General features: G+C 57.5%; 2 protein-coding genes and 2 non-coding genes across 17 annotated transcripts in view; 2 read left to right on the forward strand and 2 right to left on the reverse strand.

Annotated features, from left to right (window-relative positions):
* Positions 1-9,174, reverse strand: part of LMNTD2 (lamin tail domain containing 2) — a 25,535-nt gene extending 16,361 nt beyond the window's left edge. For 2 of the 8 annotated variants that reach the window (XM_056801051.1, XM_056801046.1), the window contains exons 1-6: positions 7,925-8,666; positions 2,069-2,257; positions 1,608-1,871; positions 1,222-1,534; positions 986-1,141; positions 57-122 (exon numbers count right to left, since the gene is read on the reverse strand). In XM_056801051.1, the coding sequence (XP_056657029.1) occupies positions 57-122; positions 986-1,141; positions 1,222-1,534; positions 1,608-1,825 (753 nt within the window). In that variant the 5' untranslated portion in view covers positions 1,826-1,871; positions 2,069-2,257; positions 7,925-8,666. The other 6 variants (XM_056801050.1, XM_056801048.1, XM_056801047.1 and 3 more) reach the window with 6 other exon arrangements.
* RASSF7 (Ras association domain family member 7) lies at positions 8,688-11,496 on the forward strand. 7 transcript variants are annotated; one of them, XM_056801075.1, is made up of 5 exons: positions 8,688-9,119; positions 9,879-10,011; positions 10,105-10,754; positions 10,836-11,083; positions 11,235-11,496. In XM_056801075.1, the coding sequence occupies exons 2-4, from the start codon at positions 9,909-9,911 to the stop codon at positions 11,067-11,069; spliced, it is 987 nt and encodes a 328-aa protein (XP_056657053.1). In that variant the 5' UTR covers positions 8,688-9,119; positions 9,879-9,908; the 3' UTR covers positions 11,070-11,083; positions 11,235-11,496. The 7 variants fall into 7 exon arrangements, with proteins under 7 accessions (XP_056657053.1, XP_056657055.1, XP_007506488.2 ...); XM_056801077.1 differs by having other exon boundaries at positions 11,013-11,083; XM_007506426.2 differs by lacking the exon at positions 8,688-9,119 and adding an exon at positions 9,349-9,460.
* Positions 11,497-12,822: 1,326 nt separating this feature from the next.
* Positions 12,823-12,904, reverse strand: MIR210 (microRNA mir-210). The gene has a single exon (NR_034982.1). It is a non-coding gene; the product is annotated as a microRNA mir-210 (primary transcript).
* Positions 12,836-12,893, forward strand: MIR210B (microRNA mir-210b). Its single transcript, NR_162973.1, has one exon. It is a non-coding gene; the product is annotated as a microRNA mir-210b (primary transcript).
* Positions 12,905-16,169: the final 3,265 nt, after the last annotated feature.

Below are 16,169 nucleotides of genomic sequence, written 5' to 3' on the forward strand. Positions count from 1 at the left end.
GAGCCTGTGCCCGGAACTGGCCTCCCGCCCCCGGGCCTCCCCGGCCACGGCTTTACCTCGGAAGAGCTCAGCTCCAGGGACTCGTCGCTCACGTCCATCATCAGGGCCTCGGCGGTCACCACCTGGCCAGAAATGGGGTGGTGGGCACAGCTGGCCCGCCCCCCCCCCGCCAGAGGATAAGCAGGACCGCTGGGGGAGGGGGGTGGGGGGCCGCTCGGGGCGGGGCGGGCGCGTTTGGCAGCAGCGCAGCGGCTGGGGGCGGACCAGGGGCCGGTGAGTCCAGGCGGCCGGGCTGGGAGAGAGGTGGGCCCGCAGCCGAGCCCCGGGGAAGGAAGGGCTGGTCCACCTACCCTGTTCCACAGCCGAGGCAACTGGGGCAGGCAAAGAAGCTGCATTTGCCACCAGCTGTCTCAGTGGCCCGGTGGGAGCCACATAATGGGGGATCCCCAATGGGGCAGCTTCCATTTTATCCTCGGTCCTCAGAGGCCACGGGGAGCCGCTGGACGTCTTCGGAGGACGACCATTTTGTCGGCTGTGGGAGCCCCCGGGAGGGCCGGGAGACCCGCGTTCGGATCCAGCCCCAGACACGTGCCCGAGGTGGGTCTGGACCTCCGCCTGCCCCTTATCCCACGTGTGGGGCAGGCTGGAAACTCCAGCGAGAGGGCAGAAGTGACGGGCCCAGGCGGAGGGCTCGGGGACTGGGAGGGGGGACGCCCACAGCGAGTGGGTCCTTCCCCAGGAGCCTGTCGGGCCAGGCCGGGCCGCGAGATCACCTCCGAGGAGAGGCAGCCAGAAGCCGCGGGGTGTGGCGCTCTGGGGAGGATCCGGCGGAAGAGATCGGGGGAGACGGGGAGCACTGTGGGGAGAACCCCGGGGCGGACGGAGGCTTTCTGAAGGATGACGAGGCCTCGCCAGGACTCTAGCGGGGCCGCCACGGAGAGGGGAGAGCTCGCGGGGAAGGCCCAGGCCGGGCCGGCTGGCTCACCTCCACGCTGCCGGTCTGGGAGCGCAGGACGCGGCCAGCCCAGGAAGTCCGGGCCAAATGCAGGAGGCAGGAGCGCTGGAAGGACAGCAGCTCGTCCTCCAGCTGCTGCATGGTGGCCTTGGCCTCCTTCAGCTGAGCCTCCAGCTCCAGCTTCTCCTACGGGGAGAGCCAAGGAGGGGCTGCGGCCTCTGAAGCCGGGCAGCGCCGAAGCGGGCCCGGCCCAGGCGGGGGCTCACCTGGTCGGCTCTCTCCTTCTGGCCCTTCAGCTCCTCGGTCATCTTCTCCATCTGCTGCTGGAGGTCTTTGAGCTGGTCCTGGGGGGCCCTGTGGGGACTGTGGTCACGGCGGGGCCGGGGGGGGGCCCCGGGAGGGGAGCCGGGCTCCCAGGCTCCTGACCTGTCCGGCTTGGCGTCCGTGAGCACGCGGAGGATGTAGTTCATCCGCTTCCCCGCGGGACACCGAGCGGCCTCCCGAAGGCTCTGGATCTCCAGGTCCCTCTGGGCCAGCAGCAGCTTCAGGAGCCTGGGGTTGGCGTGCTCCAGGTGCAGGCTGCGGAGGCGGACACGGCGGGCCTGAGCCGGAGCCCCCCCGGCCCCCCCGCGCTGCCCCGGCCGCCGCTTACCCCAGGCCGGCGTTGGGCGACATCAGGAGGGAGGCGGAGGAGGGCAGGCCATCGGCGCCTTCGAAGGTCGTGGCCGAGTCCGGGGTCCCCACCAGGTCGCTGCTCAGGATGGAGGGCCACGAGATGGTCCAGGAAGGGTTGTGGACCCTCAGCTCCTGCCCGCCATCGCTGCCCAAACACTCCAAGCTGAAGATTTCCTCCACAGGCTGCCCAGCCATCCTTGGTGTTCCTGGGGGAGCCGGCCCGGGACAGAACGGAGTCCACCTGGAGAGAGAGGGCGAGCGGCTGGCAGAGGGTGCAGGGCCCGCCCCACGGGGGCTAAGGGCTCCTCGTCCCCAGCACCCCGTGGACTCCCGGGCCCCGTTTTACAGAGGAGGAAACTGCCTTACAAAGTTTGGGGCTTCCACCCCGGACCCCCTAAGCCAGAGGCTGGGGGGCTGCCCCTGCCCCTCCCCCCTCACCTGGGGCAGACTGTGAGCTCAGGGACCCAGCCAAGGCTTTGTGGCTGTTTCCATGGTGACGAGCAGAGGGGTTGTTTGTTCTGAGGGTTCTGGGTCAGCCCGATGTCTCTCGAGGTCCAGCATGGATTTCAGGAGTTTTCCCAAGGGTGCATGCCGCTGGGGGGAAAGTGTTCCGTTTCACCTGCCTGCCTGGAGGAAGACGTAACCTGGCTAGAGGCCCTCCCCCTTCCCCCCAGGAGAGGCCCCCACAGGACCCAACGCTGCCTCCACGGAGGATCCCATGGAAGAGGTTCAGGGCGCTGACCCAGGAGCTGCCTGAGAAGGGCTTTCAAGGCCAAACAGAGGACTCCCCATTTCGTACGGAGGGCTTGAAGTGAGAGGGAGCAGAGGGTGACAAGACCAGAGGGACGAGGGGCGAGAAAAGGCTCATTAGGAGCTCTTCGGGAAGCTCAGACTTAAAATGAAGGGCGAGAACGGCAGAAGGCGGGGGCAGCAGCAATGCTCGTGGCAGTTCAGTTATAAAAAGGAGCAGAGGACCAGGAGCACGAGGTCCCGGGAGAGAGATGGCTGAGAGAGAGACGTGCCTGAAGGCTTCCAAGAAAGGAGCCAAGACAGGGAGTGAAAGATTCCAGAGCCATAGTGACTCTGGGCAATGTGGAGAGGACGGGATCAGGCCTGCCCACAAAGGGCTTGGCCGTGGCCAAGACAAGGCCAACAACTTCAGGGGAGGCGGGAGAAAGAGACCGTGGCAGGCGTTGGGTTAGAATGAACCATCTCCAGTAGAGAGGGAACGAGGGGCATTCAACTTCGAAGCAGAAAGACGGCCTATGGAAGAGACCACCAGAGAAACCCACAACGGTGCTCACTTATCCACACAATAGAGTGTAACTGAAAATAACCCACGGAATAACAACCGTTTCTTTTTTTCTTCTGGTTTTTTTCCAGACTACATGTCATTACAATGTTTAATAATCATTGTCTGGCATTTTGTGATCCATGTTCCGTCCCACCCTCCAAAAATGATCTAGATTATACCTGTGTTATCAGACAATACATTTTCCTGTTCATCATGTTGGGAAAGAAGATACAAACTGCTTACACTAGAGAAAAATAAGTAAAGAATGGCATGCTTCAATGTGCATTCAGACTCTTCCTTTTTTAAAAATGTTTATTAAAACCCTTAATTTCCATCTTAGAATCAAGGCAGAAGAGTGGTCAGGGCTAGGCAATGGGGCTGACGTGACTTGCCCAGGGTCACACAGCTGGGAAGTGTCAGAGGCCACATTTGAACCCAGGACCTCCCATCTCTAGGCCTGGCTCTCAATCCACTGAGCTACCCAGCTGCCCCCGGACTCTGTTCCTTTTTTTGGTCATGAATCCTTGTGGCTGATAGTAGGTTGTTTTCCCCCTTTCTTTGATAACATTTTGTTTTTTCTCCAATCATATGAAATAACCATTTTTAACATTTAGGGTTTTTTTTTTTAATTTTGTGTCCCAAATGTTCTCCCTTCCTCCCTCCCTCTCTTCCCCTCTCTTCTTGCTAAGATGGTAAGTAATCTGATATGGGTTTTATATATGCAATTATGTAAAACATTTTTTCCACATTAATCCTTTTGCAGAAGAAAACTCTAACCCAAAAAATGGAGAAAGGAAGTAATACATAGTTTGCTTTGGTCTGTATTCAGACTCCATCAATTCTTTCTTGGGAAGCAGATGGCATTTTTGTCATAAGTCCTTCTGGGTTGTCTTGGATCATTGTATTGCTGAGAATAGCAACGTTATTCACAGTTGCTTGTGTACAATAAGGCTGTTACTGTGTACAATGTTCTCCTGGTTCTGCTCAGTTCACGAGTTGCATCAGTTCATAAAAGTCTTCCCAGGTTTTTCTGAAGTCCTCCTGCTCATTATTTCTCATACACGATCGGATTCCATTACATTCATATTACCAAAATTTACTCAGCCGTTCCCCAATGATGGGAATCCTCTTACTTTCCAATTCTATGCTAGTGTATAAAGAGGTGTTATAAATACATTTGGACATATGGGTCCCGTTTCTTTTTCTTCTCAATAGGATATAGCTCTTTGGGCATAGATCCAATTGCTCTCCAGAATGGCTGAATCAGTTCACAATTTCCCCAACCGTGCATTAGTGTCTCAATTTTTCCACATCCTCTCCAACTGTTGTCATTTCCCTTTCCTGTCAAAATAGCCAATCTGATGGTGGGAGAGAGAACCTTAGAGTTGTTTTCATTTGCATTTCTCTAATAGTGACTGAGTTTTTTCACATGACTATGGATAACTTTAATTGCCTTGTTTGTAAAATGCCTGTTCATATCCTTTGATCATTTATCAAACGGGGAATGACTTGTATTCTTATACATTTGACTCATTTCTCTATGTATTTCAGAGATGAAGCCTTTATTAGAAAGATTTGTTGTAAACATTTTTTTCAACATTATGATTATTGTGTAGTATTATCTTACATCCTGTTTTCCCCCATTTATCTTAATCTCCACTTTCTTCCGGTGAGGAATATTTTTCAGCCAATCTAAAAGAAAACAAAGAGGCAAACCTCCAAGCCTATAACAGGGTTATTAAGACAGATCAGTGTCTCTCAGCAAAGTTGGATCACTAGGTCTCCTCCCACCGAAAGACAAATGAACGACAGTTTTCTCTCTTATACCCTAATATTACATCATTCAAAATCCCACCCCAATAACTGGATAACTGAAAATGAGATATATCTACCAGGCATCTTTCTGCCCTGAATATCCGTGTGTACCATATATGGTCAAATTATCTGTTCAGAGAGCATGACCTATAGTTGTTCTACTCAGAAGGCATGGGCCCTACTGACATCCTATTTCAAAAGCTGGCTTATAGAAAGTTAGAGTTACATTAATCTTACTTAGAATCCTTAAAAAGCATATTTACTATAATTCAATTGATCACTAATTAATAATCATCTCAGATTAATCACTTTCTTCAGCTATATTCTGATTAATTCTAACATTTGGGATCCTATTTAAAAGGGTCAGGGTTCAGGGATTCTCATTCTCTTCATTCCTGTACATCTTCAAAAGGGTTTTGCTTCTGATCACCACTCCAATTTGATCCTTCTTCTTCACCCCCCCCCCAAACACAACACACCTATAGTTGAATGTGAATGTTCTGCCCTCTTTGAGCTAATTCCAATGAGCATAGAGTTCAGACTCTCCCCTCTTTTGCACCTCTTTTATGTGAGATAATTTACCTCATTCTACCTCTTCCTTTCCTCTTCTCCCAACACATTCTTCTTTCTCACCCCTTAATTTTATTTCTTAAATATCTCATCACATTCAACTCACATCCTTGCCCTTTACGTATACTACTTTTAGCTGCTCTAATGATAAAGTTCTTAGGAGTTATAAGAATCATCGTCCCATGAAGGGATGTAAACAGTTTAACCTCATTAAATCTCTTATGATTTCTCTTTCCTGTTTACTTTTTTACACTTCTCTTGAATTTGAATTTGAGGATCAATGTTTCTATTCAACTTTGGTCTTTTCATCAGGGATACTTAAAAGTCCTCTGTTTCACTGAATACTCCTTTTTTTCCCCCCTGCAGAATTATATTCAGTTTCTGCTAGGTAGGTGATCCTTGGCTATAGTCCTAGTTCCTTTGCCCTGTGGAACAGCAACTTCAAGGGCCCTTTGATCCTTTCATGTAGAAACTGCTATGTTTTGGGTTATTCTGACTATGGCTCCATGCTATTTGATTTTTTCTTTTTGGCTGTTTGCCATATTTTCTCTTTGACCTGGGAGTTCTGGAATTTGGCTCTGATGTTCCCGAGAGTTTGCATTTTAGGATCTCTTTCAGGAGGTGATTCTTTCAATTTCTATTTTGCTGGGAGCCATCAGACCATGACGCCTTGACAGAGTCACGCGTGGTATTTGGGGAGGCCACAGAGTGGTCCTTGGCGAGATGTGATTGCCCACTCTATCCCCCTTGCATGATCTCTTTCATCAATGCCCCTTACCTATGAATTGGCATGAGTATTATTCCCCCTAGTCTCAAAAGAAATAATGCAAGAACAAAATACCTGTACCCTAATTCCCCAAAACATCACCAAAAATATCGACCCTTAAACCCAATCCCAAAGAGACTATCATGATGTAAGTTTTATTTAGGTACATAATTCCCAACAAAACCACAGCTACAGGCCAAGTCCAAAAAAACTTTCCCACTCACAGAAACCTATTCTCATGAAGCCAGCACACAAATCAATCATAGAGGCCCTTACAATAAGTACATCAACCTTCAGTATGCCTCAGTGACTCAATTACACAAATCAGTAACTCAGAAACTCCCTAGTAAACCACCAGTCTAAATTTGCATTGTGTTCCCAGTACCCCTCAACCTCAATGATATGACTGTTGAATTGTCTTTTAAGAACTGCTGATTAATTATTCCATTTTATTAAAAGCAGTAAGTAATTTTCCTTGATTGTTTGTAAGCTCAAAACTTCTCACAGGGTAATGAGAAGATTAAGCCACCTGTGACAAAATCATTTATCTTGTGTGCAACCTTTATTGTGTCTATAATCACAGTACAAAAATAGAGAATGTTAATCAAGTGATTTGTTAAAAGTTAACACATCACTTGTCCAATTATCTCTCTTTGATGTGTATCTGCATGCCAAGAAAATGGGTATAAAAATAAATCCCAGGCCTGGGAATGGTGGAGCAGCTATCAGAAGCAATACAATCCCATGGCTATAATGATTAAGCTGTCTTCCGTTTGTTATTTTTGCTGACTGATCATTCATCACCTGTCAGGAAACCCTGGAGTCTCGAGCAAGGGTGGACTTTGCCCACGGCACTATTTTACCCTCTGGTTCTAGAATACCAGCAGTTTTCCTTCATAATTTTTTGAAAGATGATATTTAGGCTCTTTTTTTTTTTTTAGCATGGCTTTCAGGTAGTCCAAAAATTCTTAAATCAATCAATCTCTCCTGGATTTATTTTCCAATGAGACGTTTTACATTCTCTTCCATTTTTCATTTTGTTGACTTTGTTTTATGGTTCCTTGATATTTCGTGGAGTCATTAGCTTCTACTTACCCAATTCTAATTTTTGAGTTGTTATTTTCTTTAGTGAGCTTCTGCACTTCCTTTTCCATTTGGCCAATTGTACTTTTTAAGTTCTTCAGTGAATTTTTGGACATCTTTTTCTTTTTTCTTGTGAAAAACCCTTACCTTCTAACTTAATGTCAACACTGTGTACTGGTCCCAAGGCAGAAAAGCAGTAAGGGCTGGGTTAAATGCCCAGGGCCAGGGTTGCACAGCTATGTAAGATCTGAGATCACATTTGAACCTGGGACCGCCCATCTCCAGCCCTGCCGCTTTATCCACAGTACCAACCACCTAGCTGTCTGTATACATCTTTTTCCATGTGGTCAATTCTGCTACACCAGCTCATTTCATCAATCAATAGCAAAGGCATTAAGTACCTACTATGTGCCATAAAGTGTTTGGCACTGATCAGGGTACAAAGGCCAAAAATCACTAAATGAACCAAAACACATCCACTCTCTGGAGAGTGCCTCTGGTGATCTCCACCTGAGCCTGTCTCTGGCTCACCTGTACCTGGACATCTGGGGCTAGTCCCTCCCCCATTCCCCTGGAAGCCCACTGGGGGCAGAGACTGGCTTTGGCGCTGAGCCCACGGCCTGTCACATACAGAATGGCCACTTAAGCAAAGCTTGTTTTCCTTCTTCCCCTTCCCGGGAAAATTCCACGAAGGCCATTCCCCTTCCCCCATCGCAGGGACACTGTTCCCAGAGTGTCCGAGCCTAGCTCAGCTGACAAGGCTTACCTGGGTCCCACCTTCATTCTGGAATACACCAAGATTGTGGAGTTAAAGTTCCTCTTAACGGTCACTTGTTAGAAGAACTGGAAGGTGACAGAGTTGGCTGGGAACGGGGAGGACCAGGAAGATATGGCACACGGATATCGGGAAAAGCCGCCAAAAGCCGCCCTGTTGGAATTGTGGCCGAGGCCGGTGCCAGCCGCACACTGGCGCAGAGGCACCTGGGAACAACATCCAGCCTGGGCCTCACTACCCCGAAGCACCTCCAACGGTTCCATTCGGAACAAAACCTTATCGGAGCGGGATAACTAGTTGGACAGGACCCAACGTGTACTGGCTGAAGAGTGCGCCAAGGGGAGCCACCGGTAATACTGCTGGCGAGACACTGGAGCCGGGAAGTGGAGAGATTTCCGCCGGCGCCAGGAGATGCCCGGAGCCCCCGGAGTTCCCTGGGCAGGGCGCATGGGCAGCCACATGTGCGGAAGATAGCCCAAATGGCACTTGGAGATCGGCTGGCTGGCTGGCTGGCAACCAGCCGTCTTCTGACCCTTCTTGTCCTCCACTGGGGTTAGTGGTCATTGCCGCCCTCCATTCCTTTCCCTCTTCCCGCCCAAGGCCCCTGCACTCCCGGCCTCGCCTCACGGCCTACCCCAGCCCCCCACATCCAGCAGGCAGTGGGACCCACCGGGCTGGGCCACAGAAAGAGGATGCCACGTGACCACCCATCAATTGCTACTGCGAAATACAAGTGGCTATAAAGACTGCTGAAATGGCGCGTGCGCAGACACTGATGCAGCCACCGCCCCGAACCTGAGCTCCAGGGGAAAAGCCACCTGAGACAACAGCCAATGGAGCGGGCCGAGAAAGGGGCGGGGCTGCTAGTGCGAACCAATGGACGGGTGAAGCGAGGCCTAGGTCTCTGAGCAGGCACCCGGAAATTGGGTCCCCCTGGACAAACAGTGGGGTCAGAGGGCACGGAAAGGGCAGAGGTCAGGAACGACTAGCTGGGACACGCGAACACTGTTCCCTTCCCCGTGGGCAATGATGACCCAGGTGTCTGTTCTAGAAAAGAACGCCGTCGCGGCGCAACGGGCCGGACCCCTGGAGCTTAAGGCGGCCAAACCTCGTGACCACACGGAGCCCCTCCCGTACCTGCAAGTTCCAAAACACTGAGCAATGGAAGGGGCGGAGCCGCAGCCAGGTAAAGAGACGCAGCTGGAGGCGTGGATTTCGGGCCCAGACTGGGCAGCCAATGGCTGGCTCATGGGACTGGGACCGAGTTGGAGAGCGGCCAATGAGAATTCGGGGTGGGTGGGGTGGGGCAACAGGCGTTCGGCCAATGAGGGTACGGCGTGGGCAGCGGCGAGCTCCCCAGCGACCAATGGGTGCACGGGGTGGGGCGGGGCGGGGCAACAGGCATCCGGCCAATAGAGGCGCGGAGTGGGGCGGGGCTGGTAGAATCAGCTAATCGGGGCGCCGGGGCGGGGCTTTCCGAGCCCGAGCCCGAGCCCGAACCGGAGCCGGAGCTGAAGCTGGAGCGAGGTTGGTCGGTTTGGACCTGCGGGCAGAGGCCCCCCTGGGTAGCGGCGGGAGTCTTGGGATCTCCGTGTGGTGTGGCCTTTGCCTCGGGTCTGTCGCCGCTTTCCTGGACTTAGGGGGCTGGGTCAGAGGTCAGTTGGGGAACGCAGAGCCTCCTAACCTCTGACCCCCCCCTTCCGGAAGCCGGCCCGAGGAGGCTGGAACTGGGCTGAACTGGAGTGGGAGGGAGGGAGGGAGGCGCGCTGGCTGGGGGTCCCCTAATCCTAATCCCTCCGGGCTAGGGGGGGATGCCCCTTGGTCTCCCGTCCTGACCCCGGGGCCACGGAGCGTTCTCTTCCTCCCAGCCCCCCCTGAGCTGGGGCACTCCTGAAAGGGGCCCCTCCCAGGCTGGGGTGCCTGACCCTGGCCCTGCCTTCCCCAGGTCGGCCGGGGATGCCCTGCTCCGGCCCCCATGGAGCTGAAGGTGTGGGTAGATGGAGTCCAGCGTGTGGTCTGTGGGGTTTCCGAGCAGACCACTTGCCAGGAGGTGGTCATTGCCCTGGCCCAAGCCCTAGGTGAGCAGGGCAGCGCCTGCGGGCCGGCAGTGGGGAGGAACAGAGGGCACGAGGGCCGCCGCCTCCCCAACACCTCCCCCTCCCCCTCCCCAGGGCAGACCGGGCGCTACGTGCTCATCCAGAGGCTCCGAGACAAGGAGCGGCAGATGCTGCCCCAGGAATGCCCGCTGGGAGCCCAGGCCACATGCGGACAGTTTGCCAGTGACGTTCAGTTTGTCTTGCGGCGGACAGGGCCCAGCCTGGCCGAGCGGCCCCCGTCAGACCCCTGCCTTCCCCCGAGGCCCCGGCCCCCACCCCCCCACCACCCTCCTGTGGGGTCCCCTTGCCCCGAAGGCTGCCCAGTGGGGGTGGGAGGGGAGCTGTGGGGCCTGGAGCTCCTGATTCAGAGCAATGAGGCCGAGCTGGGGCAGGAGGGCTTCTGGGAGGAGGAGCTCCAGCGGGAGCTGGCGCACGAGCTGGCGCAGCAGGGCCACAGGCAGCAGCTGCAGGCAGCCACCGAGGAGTGCGCCCGGCATCTTCGGGAGCTGGACGCCCAGGCCCGAGCCCTGGAGGAGGAGATCAGCTGGTGCCGGCGGCGGCGGCAGCAGCAGCAGCAGGTGCCGAGCCCCGGGAGACCTCAGGATGAGCTTGCGGCTGCCCGGCTCCACCAGGACCTCCAGGCCCAGGCCCTGCAGAGCCAGAGGCTGGAGAGCAGCCTGGCCAGCGTGGGCCGGGCCCTGGCTGAGGCCGAGCAGAGCCTGCAGGTGAGGCTGGCCCCACTGCCCGGGCAGGGCCCCAGCGGCCTAGGGCAGGCGCTCCCTTCACGCTCCCCTGTCCCCGTGCAGGCCCAGGCCCAGGAGGTGCTGGAGCTGAACAAAGAGCTTCGCCAGTGCAACCTGCAACAGTTTATCCAGCAGGCAGGGACTGCACTGCCCCCCCGGCTCCAGGGCTCCGACCCCAGCCCGGTCTCCCCGGGCCTGCAGCAGGTGAGAGAGCCTCCGGCTGCTCTGTGTTCCCTGCAGGGCCCTCCGACCTCTCCAACAAGCTCGTCGCACGCTTTGCCGAGATGTCCAGCCTGAGCCTCCGAGGACGTGTAAGTCTGGCTGCCTCTGCTGCTCGAGGAAGAGGGCAGGGAAGACCCCCTCAGAAGGGGCCCTGTGCGGCGCCGCCTCCTCGTGGCCTCGGGAGGGCGGACGGACGGACGGGGTGCCCTGGCAAGGCTCTCACACTCCTCTTTCTCCCAGAGGCGGCTCTCGTGGGCCCCACGCCTCAGAGCAGCTCAGCTGGACCAGGAGGCGGCCACCGAAGGCTGCCAGAGCACCGGGGGGACAGGAGTCCCCGGAGGAGGGAGACCCACGGACAGAAGCCCTCGGCCCGCTGCCTGGAGCGCCCTTCCTTCCTTCCGCAACTGAGACGCGGCCAGTCACCTAGGAGGCCGCCCGGGTGCAGGGTGGCGTGGCTCACTGGGCGGGTCCCCCTGCAATAAACGGACCCAAGTCTGCCGGATCGCTGTGCCTGCGGGGTGGATGAGGCGGGCTCGGGCTCAGCCGGGGGGCAGCAGCGAAGAGCTGGGGGCCTCTGCAGGGCAGGGTCGCCCTGGCCATCTTCCCAGAGGGCTCCCCCGCCCCCACTCCTGGGCTGAGCCACACCTCACTAGAGCCTCATTCCTCAGCTCCTTCCTGGAGTCTTGCAGGGTGACTCACGGGCCAGTGCTGCCAGCCAGGGGACAGACCCCGCGAGGGGGCCGCTTTGGACCTTGGGCGCCTCCCTCACGCCGGCCCCCACCCGCCTTGGCCTGGTTCTGCCCGCCCACCTGTGGGTGGCGCCACATGCCTGAGGGCAGACACCTGTAGGGCGCCCTTCCTGAGAGCTGGGGGGAGGAGCACCGGTCTGGCCCAGGACCCCGAATGCCCTCCCCCCGCTTCCCCGGGCCCCGAGCTGCCTGGAAGCCTGGGACTGGGACCACCTTTCCATTCCCAGCACTCTGCGGCCACTTGGGAGGAAGCCAGCCCCCCGGGATGCTCGGGTGCCACATCTGGCCGCAGTGGAGAACCCCCTGAGGGCGCCCCAACTTTATTGTCAGTGCAGGCCACCACGCACTGCCACCCCCCCCCCCCTCCAGCCCCATCCAGTCTCCTCCCGGGAGATGCCGAGGGACCCTCCCGTGAGGAAGAGGAAGGGCCTGGATGGGGGCCGGAACCCTGCAAGTCTACACCTGGCTGTCCTGGCTTGGAGGCAGGGCCCCAGGGAGGGATGGCGGCCTCCCAGCAGCCTCGGCAGCAAGAGCACAAGCATTAAGAAGATGCCCCAGGGGGCGGGGGAGCTGCAGCAGTGGCAGAAAGGTAGCCCGGCCTGTCCCGCCAACCCAGGGCTGGTGTGATTGAGTGGGTGAGGCAGGCGGCGCACACCTCTGGGAGCTCCTCTTGGCAGGAGCCCTGGCTGAGGTCCAGGCAGCGGGCTAGAATGAAGAAGAGCTGGGGGTCAGGAAGAACCCCCAGAAAACCCTGACTGACCCTTTGGCCAGGCTGTAGGGCCCAGGGCCAGTGCCTTTGTCTCTCTGGGCCTCCGCTTACTGTGGAGTGGGGAGGTGGGAAATGCCAGAGCCCCCCTCCCCAGTGGCCAAGTCCCAGGCCATAAGCCACAGCCGCCCAGGTAGGGCAGGGCAACGGCCTCGAAGGAAGCCTGGTGGGGTCTAGAGAAGAAACGGGCCCCTCTTCGGACTCCTGGAGGGCAGGTCTGGGAGCCCAAAGCATTTTGCAGGCTAGCGAGGCTCCTCCAGATGCTCCACGGCGCCATAGGAGGACCCGGGACAGCTCCTCAGTCCAGCTGCGGGCCGGTTGCACGGTAGCCGCTGTCACACGCACAGTGGGTCCTGAGCGCAATGTGCGTTAGTCAGTGGCTCCCCTGCGGCCGGAGGGGGCCTCGTGCCCAGGGCTCGGAGCCTGGAACTCAGACCTGGACACCAGAGAGAACCCCACGGTGAAAGCCTGGGCGCTAGAACGCAGTATCTCAGGGCAGGGTACAAGGTGACTGGAGCCCCGAATCCCAGTGGCCAAGCCTAGAACCAGGAGCTCCTAATCCTAGGACTGAAGGCCAGAGCCCAAGCGCTGGACTCCTGAAACTAGAGCCCGCAGCGCTAAAGCCCCGAGCCTGGAACCCCGGATAACAGGAGACTAGAGCACGGATCCCAGAGGCGGGAGCCCGGAAATTAGAGCCCGCGGCAGCACTTGGAGCCCGATGCCTAGACCCCGAGCCCTGGGGCTGGAGACCAGAGCGCTGGAGTCCGGCTCGGGTCTGGGGACAGCTCAGGGCCCCCCTCGTTCGGCTCTCCTCCCGCCGCCCTGGCTCCAGCTCGGAGCCTTCCTGGGCCGGATCCCAGCCGCCTGGGTTGCGCCGGCTCCGACCTCCGCCTCCCCTGGCTGGAGTAAGGCCCTCCGGGGTCCCATCTTCCAGCAAGCCCCAGGATACCCTAGGACCCTTAACCCCGCCCGCGCTCTACCGCCGCCCAGAGTTCCCAACCTCCCGCCCCGCCCCGCCTATCACGCCCCCTATGCAAATTACCCGCTCGCTTCTCAGCCAATAGAAAGTCGCTCTGGATCCGCCCCCGCTGCCGACACAGCCAATGGACGCGTCGTGGGGCGTGGCCTACCGGCCCCGCGCGGGAGGTAGATCCCTGTGCCTGGGTCGAGAGCCGTGCGGCGCGTTCGTTTCTGCACGTCTTCCTTCTGGGCGGAACCACTTCCCCAGGGATAGGGGAAGAGGTCGCCTCCGGAGCGAGTTCCCATTCCTCGCCTGACAAAGCCACGCCCCCAGCGGGACTGGGGATGGAGAGAGGGAAAGATCGCCCGCAGGAAACAAACGAGCCGAGGCAGGGAAACTGATGGAGCTCCAGCTTCCCCCTAGGCTGCCGCGATGGTCCGGACCACCCCTGACGGCCACGCTGGTCCTTGAGGACGCGGCTGCTAGGCACGTAGCCGCCGGAGGCGCGCACGCACACTGGGCCCCGCCCCTACCTTAGCGGTGCTTGTGGTCGGAGGATACCCAACGTAATATCCGCTGCAGCCACGCGGGGGCACCAAAGCCCTACGGTGTCCTCAGGCCCCAGCCTCCACCACTTTTAATCCTCCTTCGCTGCCAGTCCTTCAGGTCTCCATCCTCCGCTGCTGTCCTGCCTCTCTTCCCTGTCTCCAGCCATCTTTCTTCGTGTCGCCGTCCTCTTTCTATCTGTTCTCTCCAGCTCCTTCTCTGGCCTTTCCAGCCTCCCCCCAGCCCTCTGTCTGCAGAAACCCCACGACTATGGCTGCCAGCTCAAGTTTAGGGCTAGGGAGAAGTTGAAGCAGCTGTTTGGACTCCTGGGGCTCAGGTATTCCTTTGGCTGGGCATCGAAGGCCCACCTGGGCCTTTGCCTGGACCGAGTGGCCCCTGAGAGTGCTAAGGAGGATCCTGGGGAGCCTGGAGTCCAAGCTCCCAGCAGAGGGGCCAGCATCAGCCACGCTGGGGACTTCCAGGCATGACAGGGGCCAAGCTGAGGGCTCCCGGCTAGCCTCTGGAGCCTGCAGATTTGGTGCCTCCAGCACTCTCCTCCCGGCAGTGGGCTCTGCAAAAAGTCTGCTGCTTGGAAGTGTGGCCTTCTCCAGAGCCCTCGCTCCTAGAGGGAGCTGGCAGCCCCAGAAGCTGCCCTGATGAGGCCACGTCTGAGGCGCTGGGCTCCTTCAGGGATCCCTGAGGGGTGAAGGCAGGAGAGAGGCCGCCCTTCTGTGTCCGGGCCCTCTCCCTGCAGCCTCAGGCCCTTCACGCTGCTGACTCCTGCAGCCAGCCCCCCCAAGCCCCCAGAACTAGCTGTCCAGCCTGTGTTTGGTGAGCCCGAGCTCTATCCTGATTGGAATCCAGTGTACTAGATTCTGCTCCGGGTTCTAGCTAAGTGGTGAGCTCAGAACCCCTTTGGCTTGTCCCAGCACAGCCTGTGTCCCCAAAGCAAAAGGACCTCTTTGTACAACAAGGTCTAGAGCCTCTCTGATGGTGGCCAAAAGGTGGAAAGTGTGGCCAGCACTGCCTGTCACGAACAGCTCACGGAATAGGCTCGCGGCTAGCGGATCCCGGGAAGCCTGACCTGAAGGGACACGGAGCCACGGAGCAGAACCAGGCTGGCCCCGGCCCCGGCAACAGCCAGATGGTACCGAGAGCCCCCCGGAGCGCCTTGGCCCTTCTCGGCAATCCCATGGCCCGAGAGTGCAGCCCAGACAGCCCCGGTCGAGGCTGCGTGCAGGTCGAAGTGGGCCACTTTGCACTCTGGTTTTCTTCCTGCACAGCGCAGTGAATGTGGAAGGGTCTGGCAGGATTATGTAGGCGTAGGACCTCCATGGGGGAGGAGGAAGTCTGGAGCTCAACATTTCAGAAAACAAAATGCTAAATTGGGGGCTTACGTGGAATTGCGAAAAAAGCAATCTGAGGGGGAACAAGAAAGCAAGGTGGCTTCACTTTCCAATGGGGGGACCCACTTTGGCCCCAGAATGGCTAGTCTTGGTTGTTGGGCTGCTTCCAGATCCTGACTCTGAAGGCCTTCCCCAACCCGCAGGCTTCCCCCTTCTCCCGGTGGCCTGATCTCCTCCAGGACTCCTCCCCAGCTTTCTGGCTCTTCGGGGGACCTCAACGTCTTTTCAGAAGCCTGGAACCAAAGTATCTGCTTCGATGTTATGGCCCTCCCCCAGGGGAGGGCCCCCGTAGCCCCTTCCCAGGGCAGAGCACACAGTAGGTCCTCCTGTCTGGTTACCAAACGCTTCTCACCCATTCTCTTAACTGCCCCTCAGGACAGTGCCAAGAGGGTCCAAATGCAGGGCTTGCTCCCCCTCCCCCATCTCCCAGAGGAGGGGACCGAAGCTCCAATCGGTCCCATGAGCTTGGCAGCAGTTCTGAGTGGATCAGACTCCTTGGTCCAGGAAAGGGACACACTTCAGGACAGCGTCCCAGCTCACTTTTCAGTTCTGTGCGGCCTGATCCACAGCAAGGAAAGCTTTTTCCCTTGAGGAGCCTCAGTCTTCTCCCCTACAAAATGGGAGTATTTCCTCTGGTCCAGAGCTTGCCTGCTTCCCAAGTCCATGCACAATCCATAGCCCTGGGCTTCTGCCCTCCACAGGGTTGCCAGGTGAGCAGGGAGAGGTAGGTGCTTCCAAAGTGTTTGC

The sequence above is a fragment of the Monodelphis domestica genome, chromosome 6, assembly GCF_027887165.1.
Source record: "Monodelphis domestica isolate mMonDom1 chromosome 6, mMonDom1.pri, whole genome shotgun sequence".
NCBI lineage: Eukaryota > Metazoa > Chordata > Mammalia > Didelphimorphia > Didelphidae > Monodelphis > Monodelphis domestica.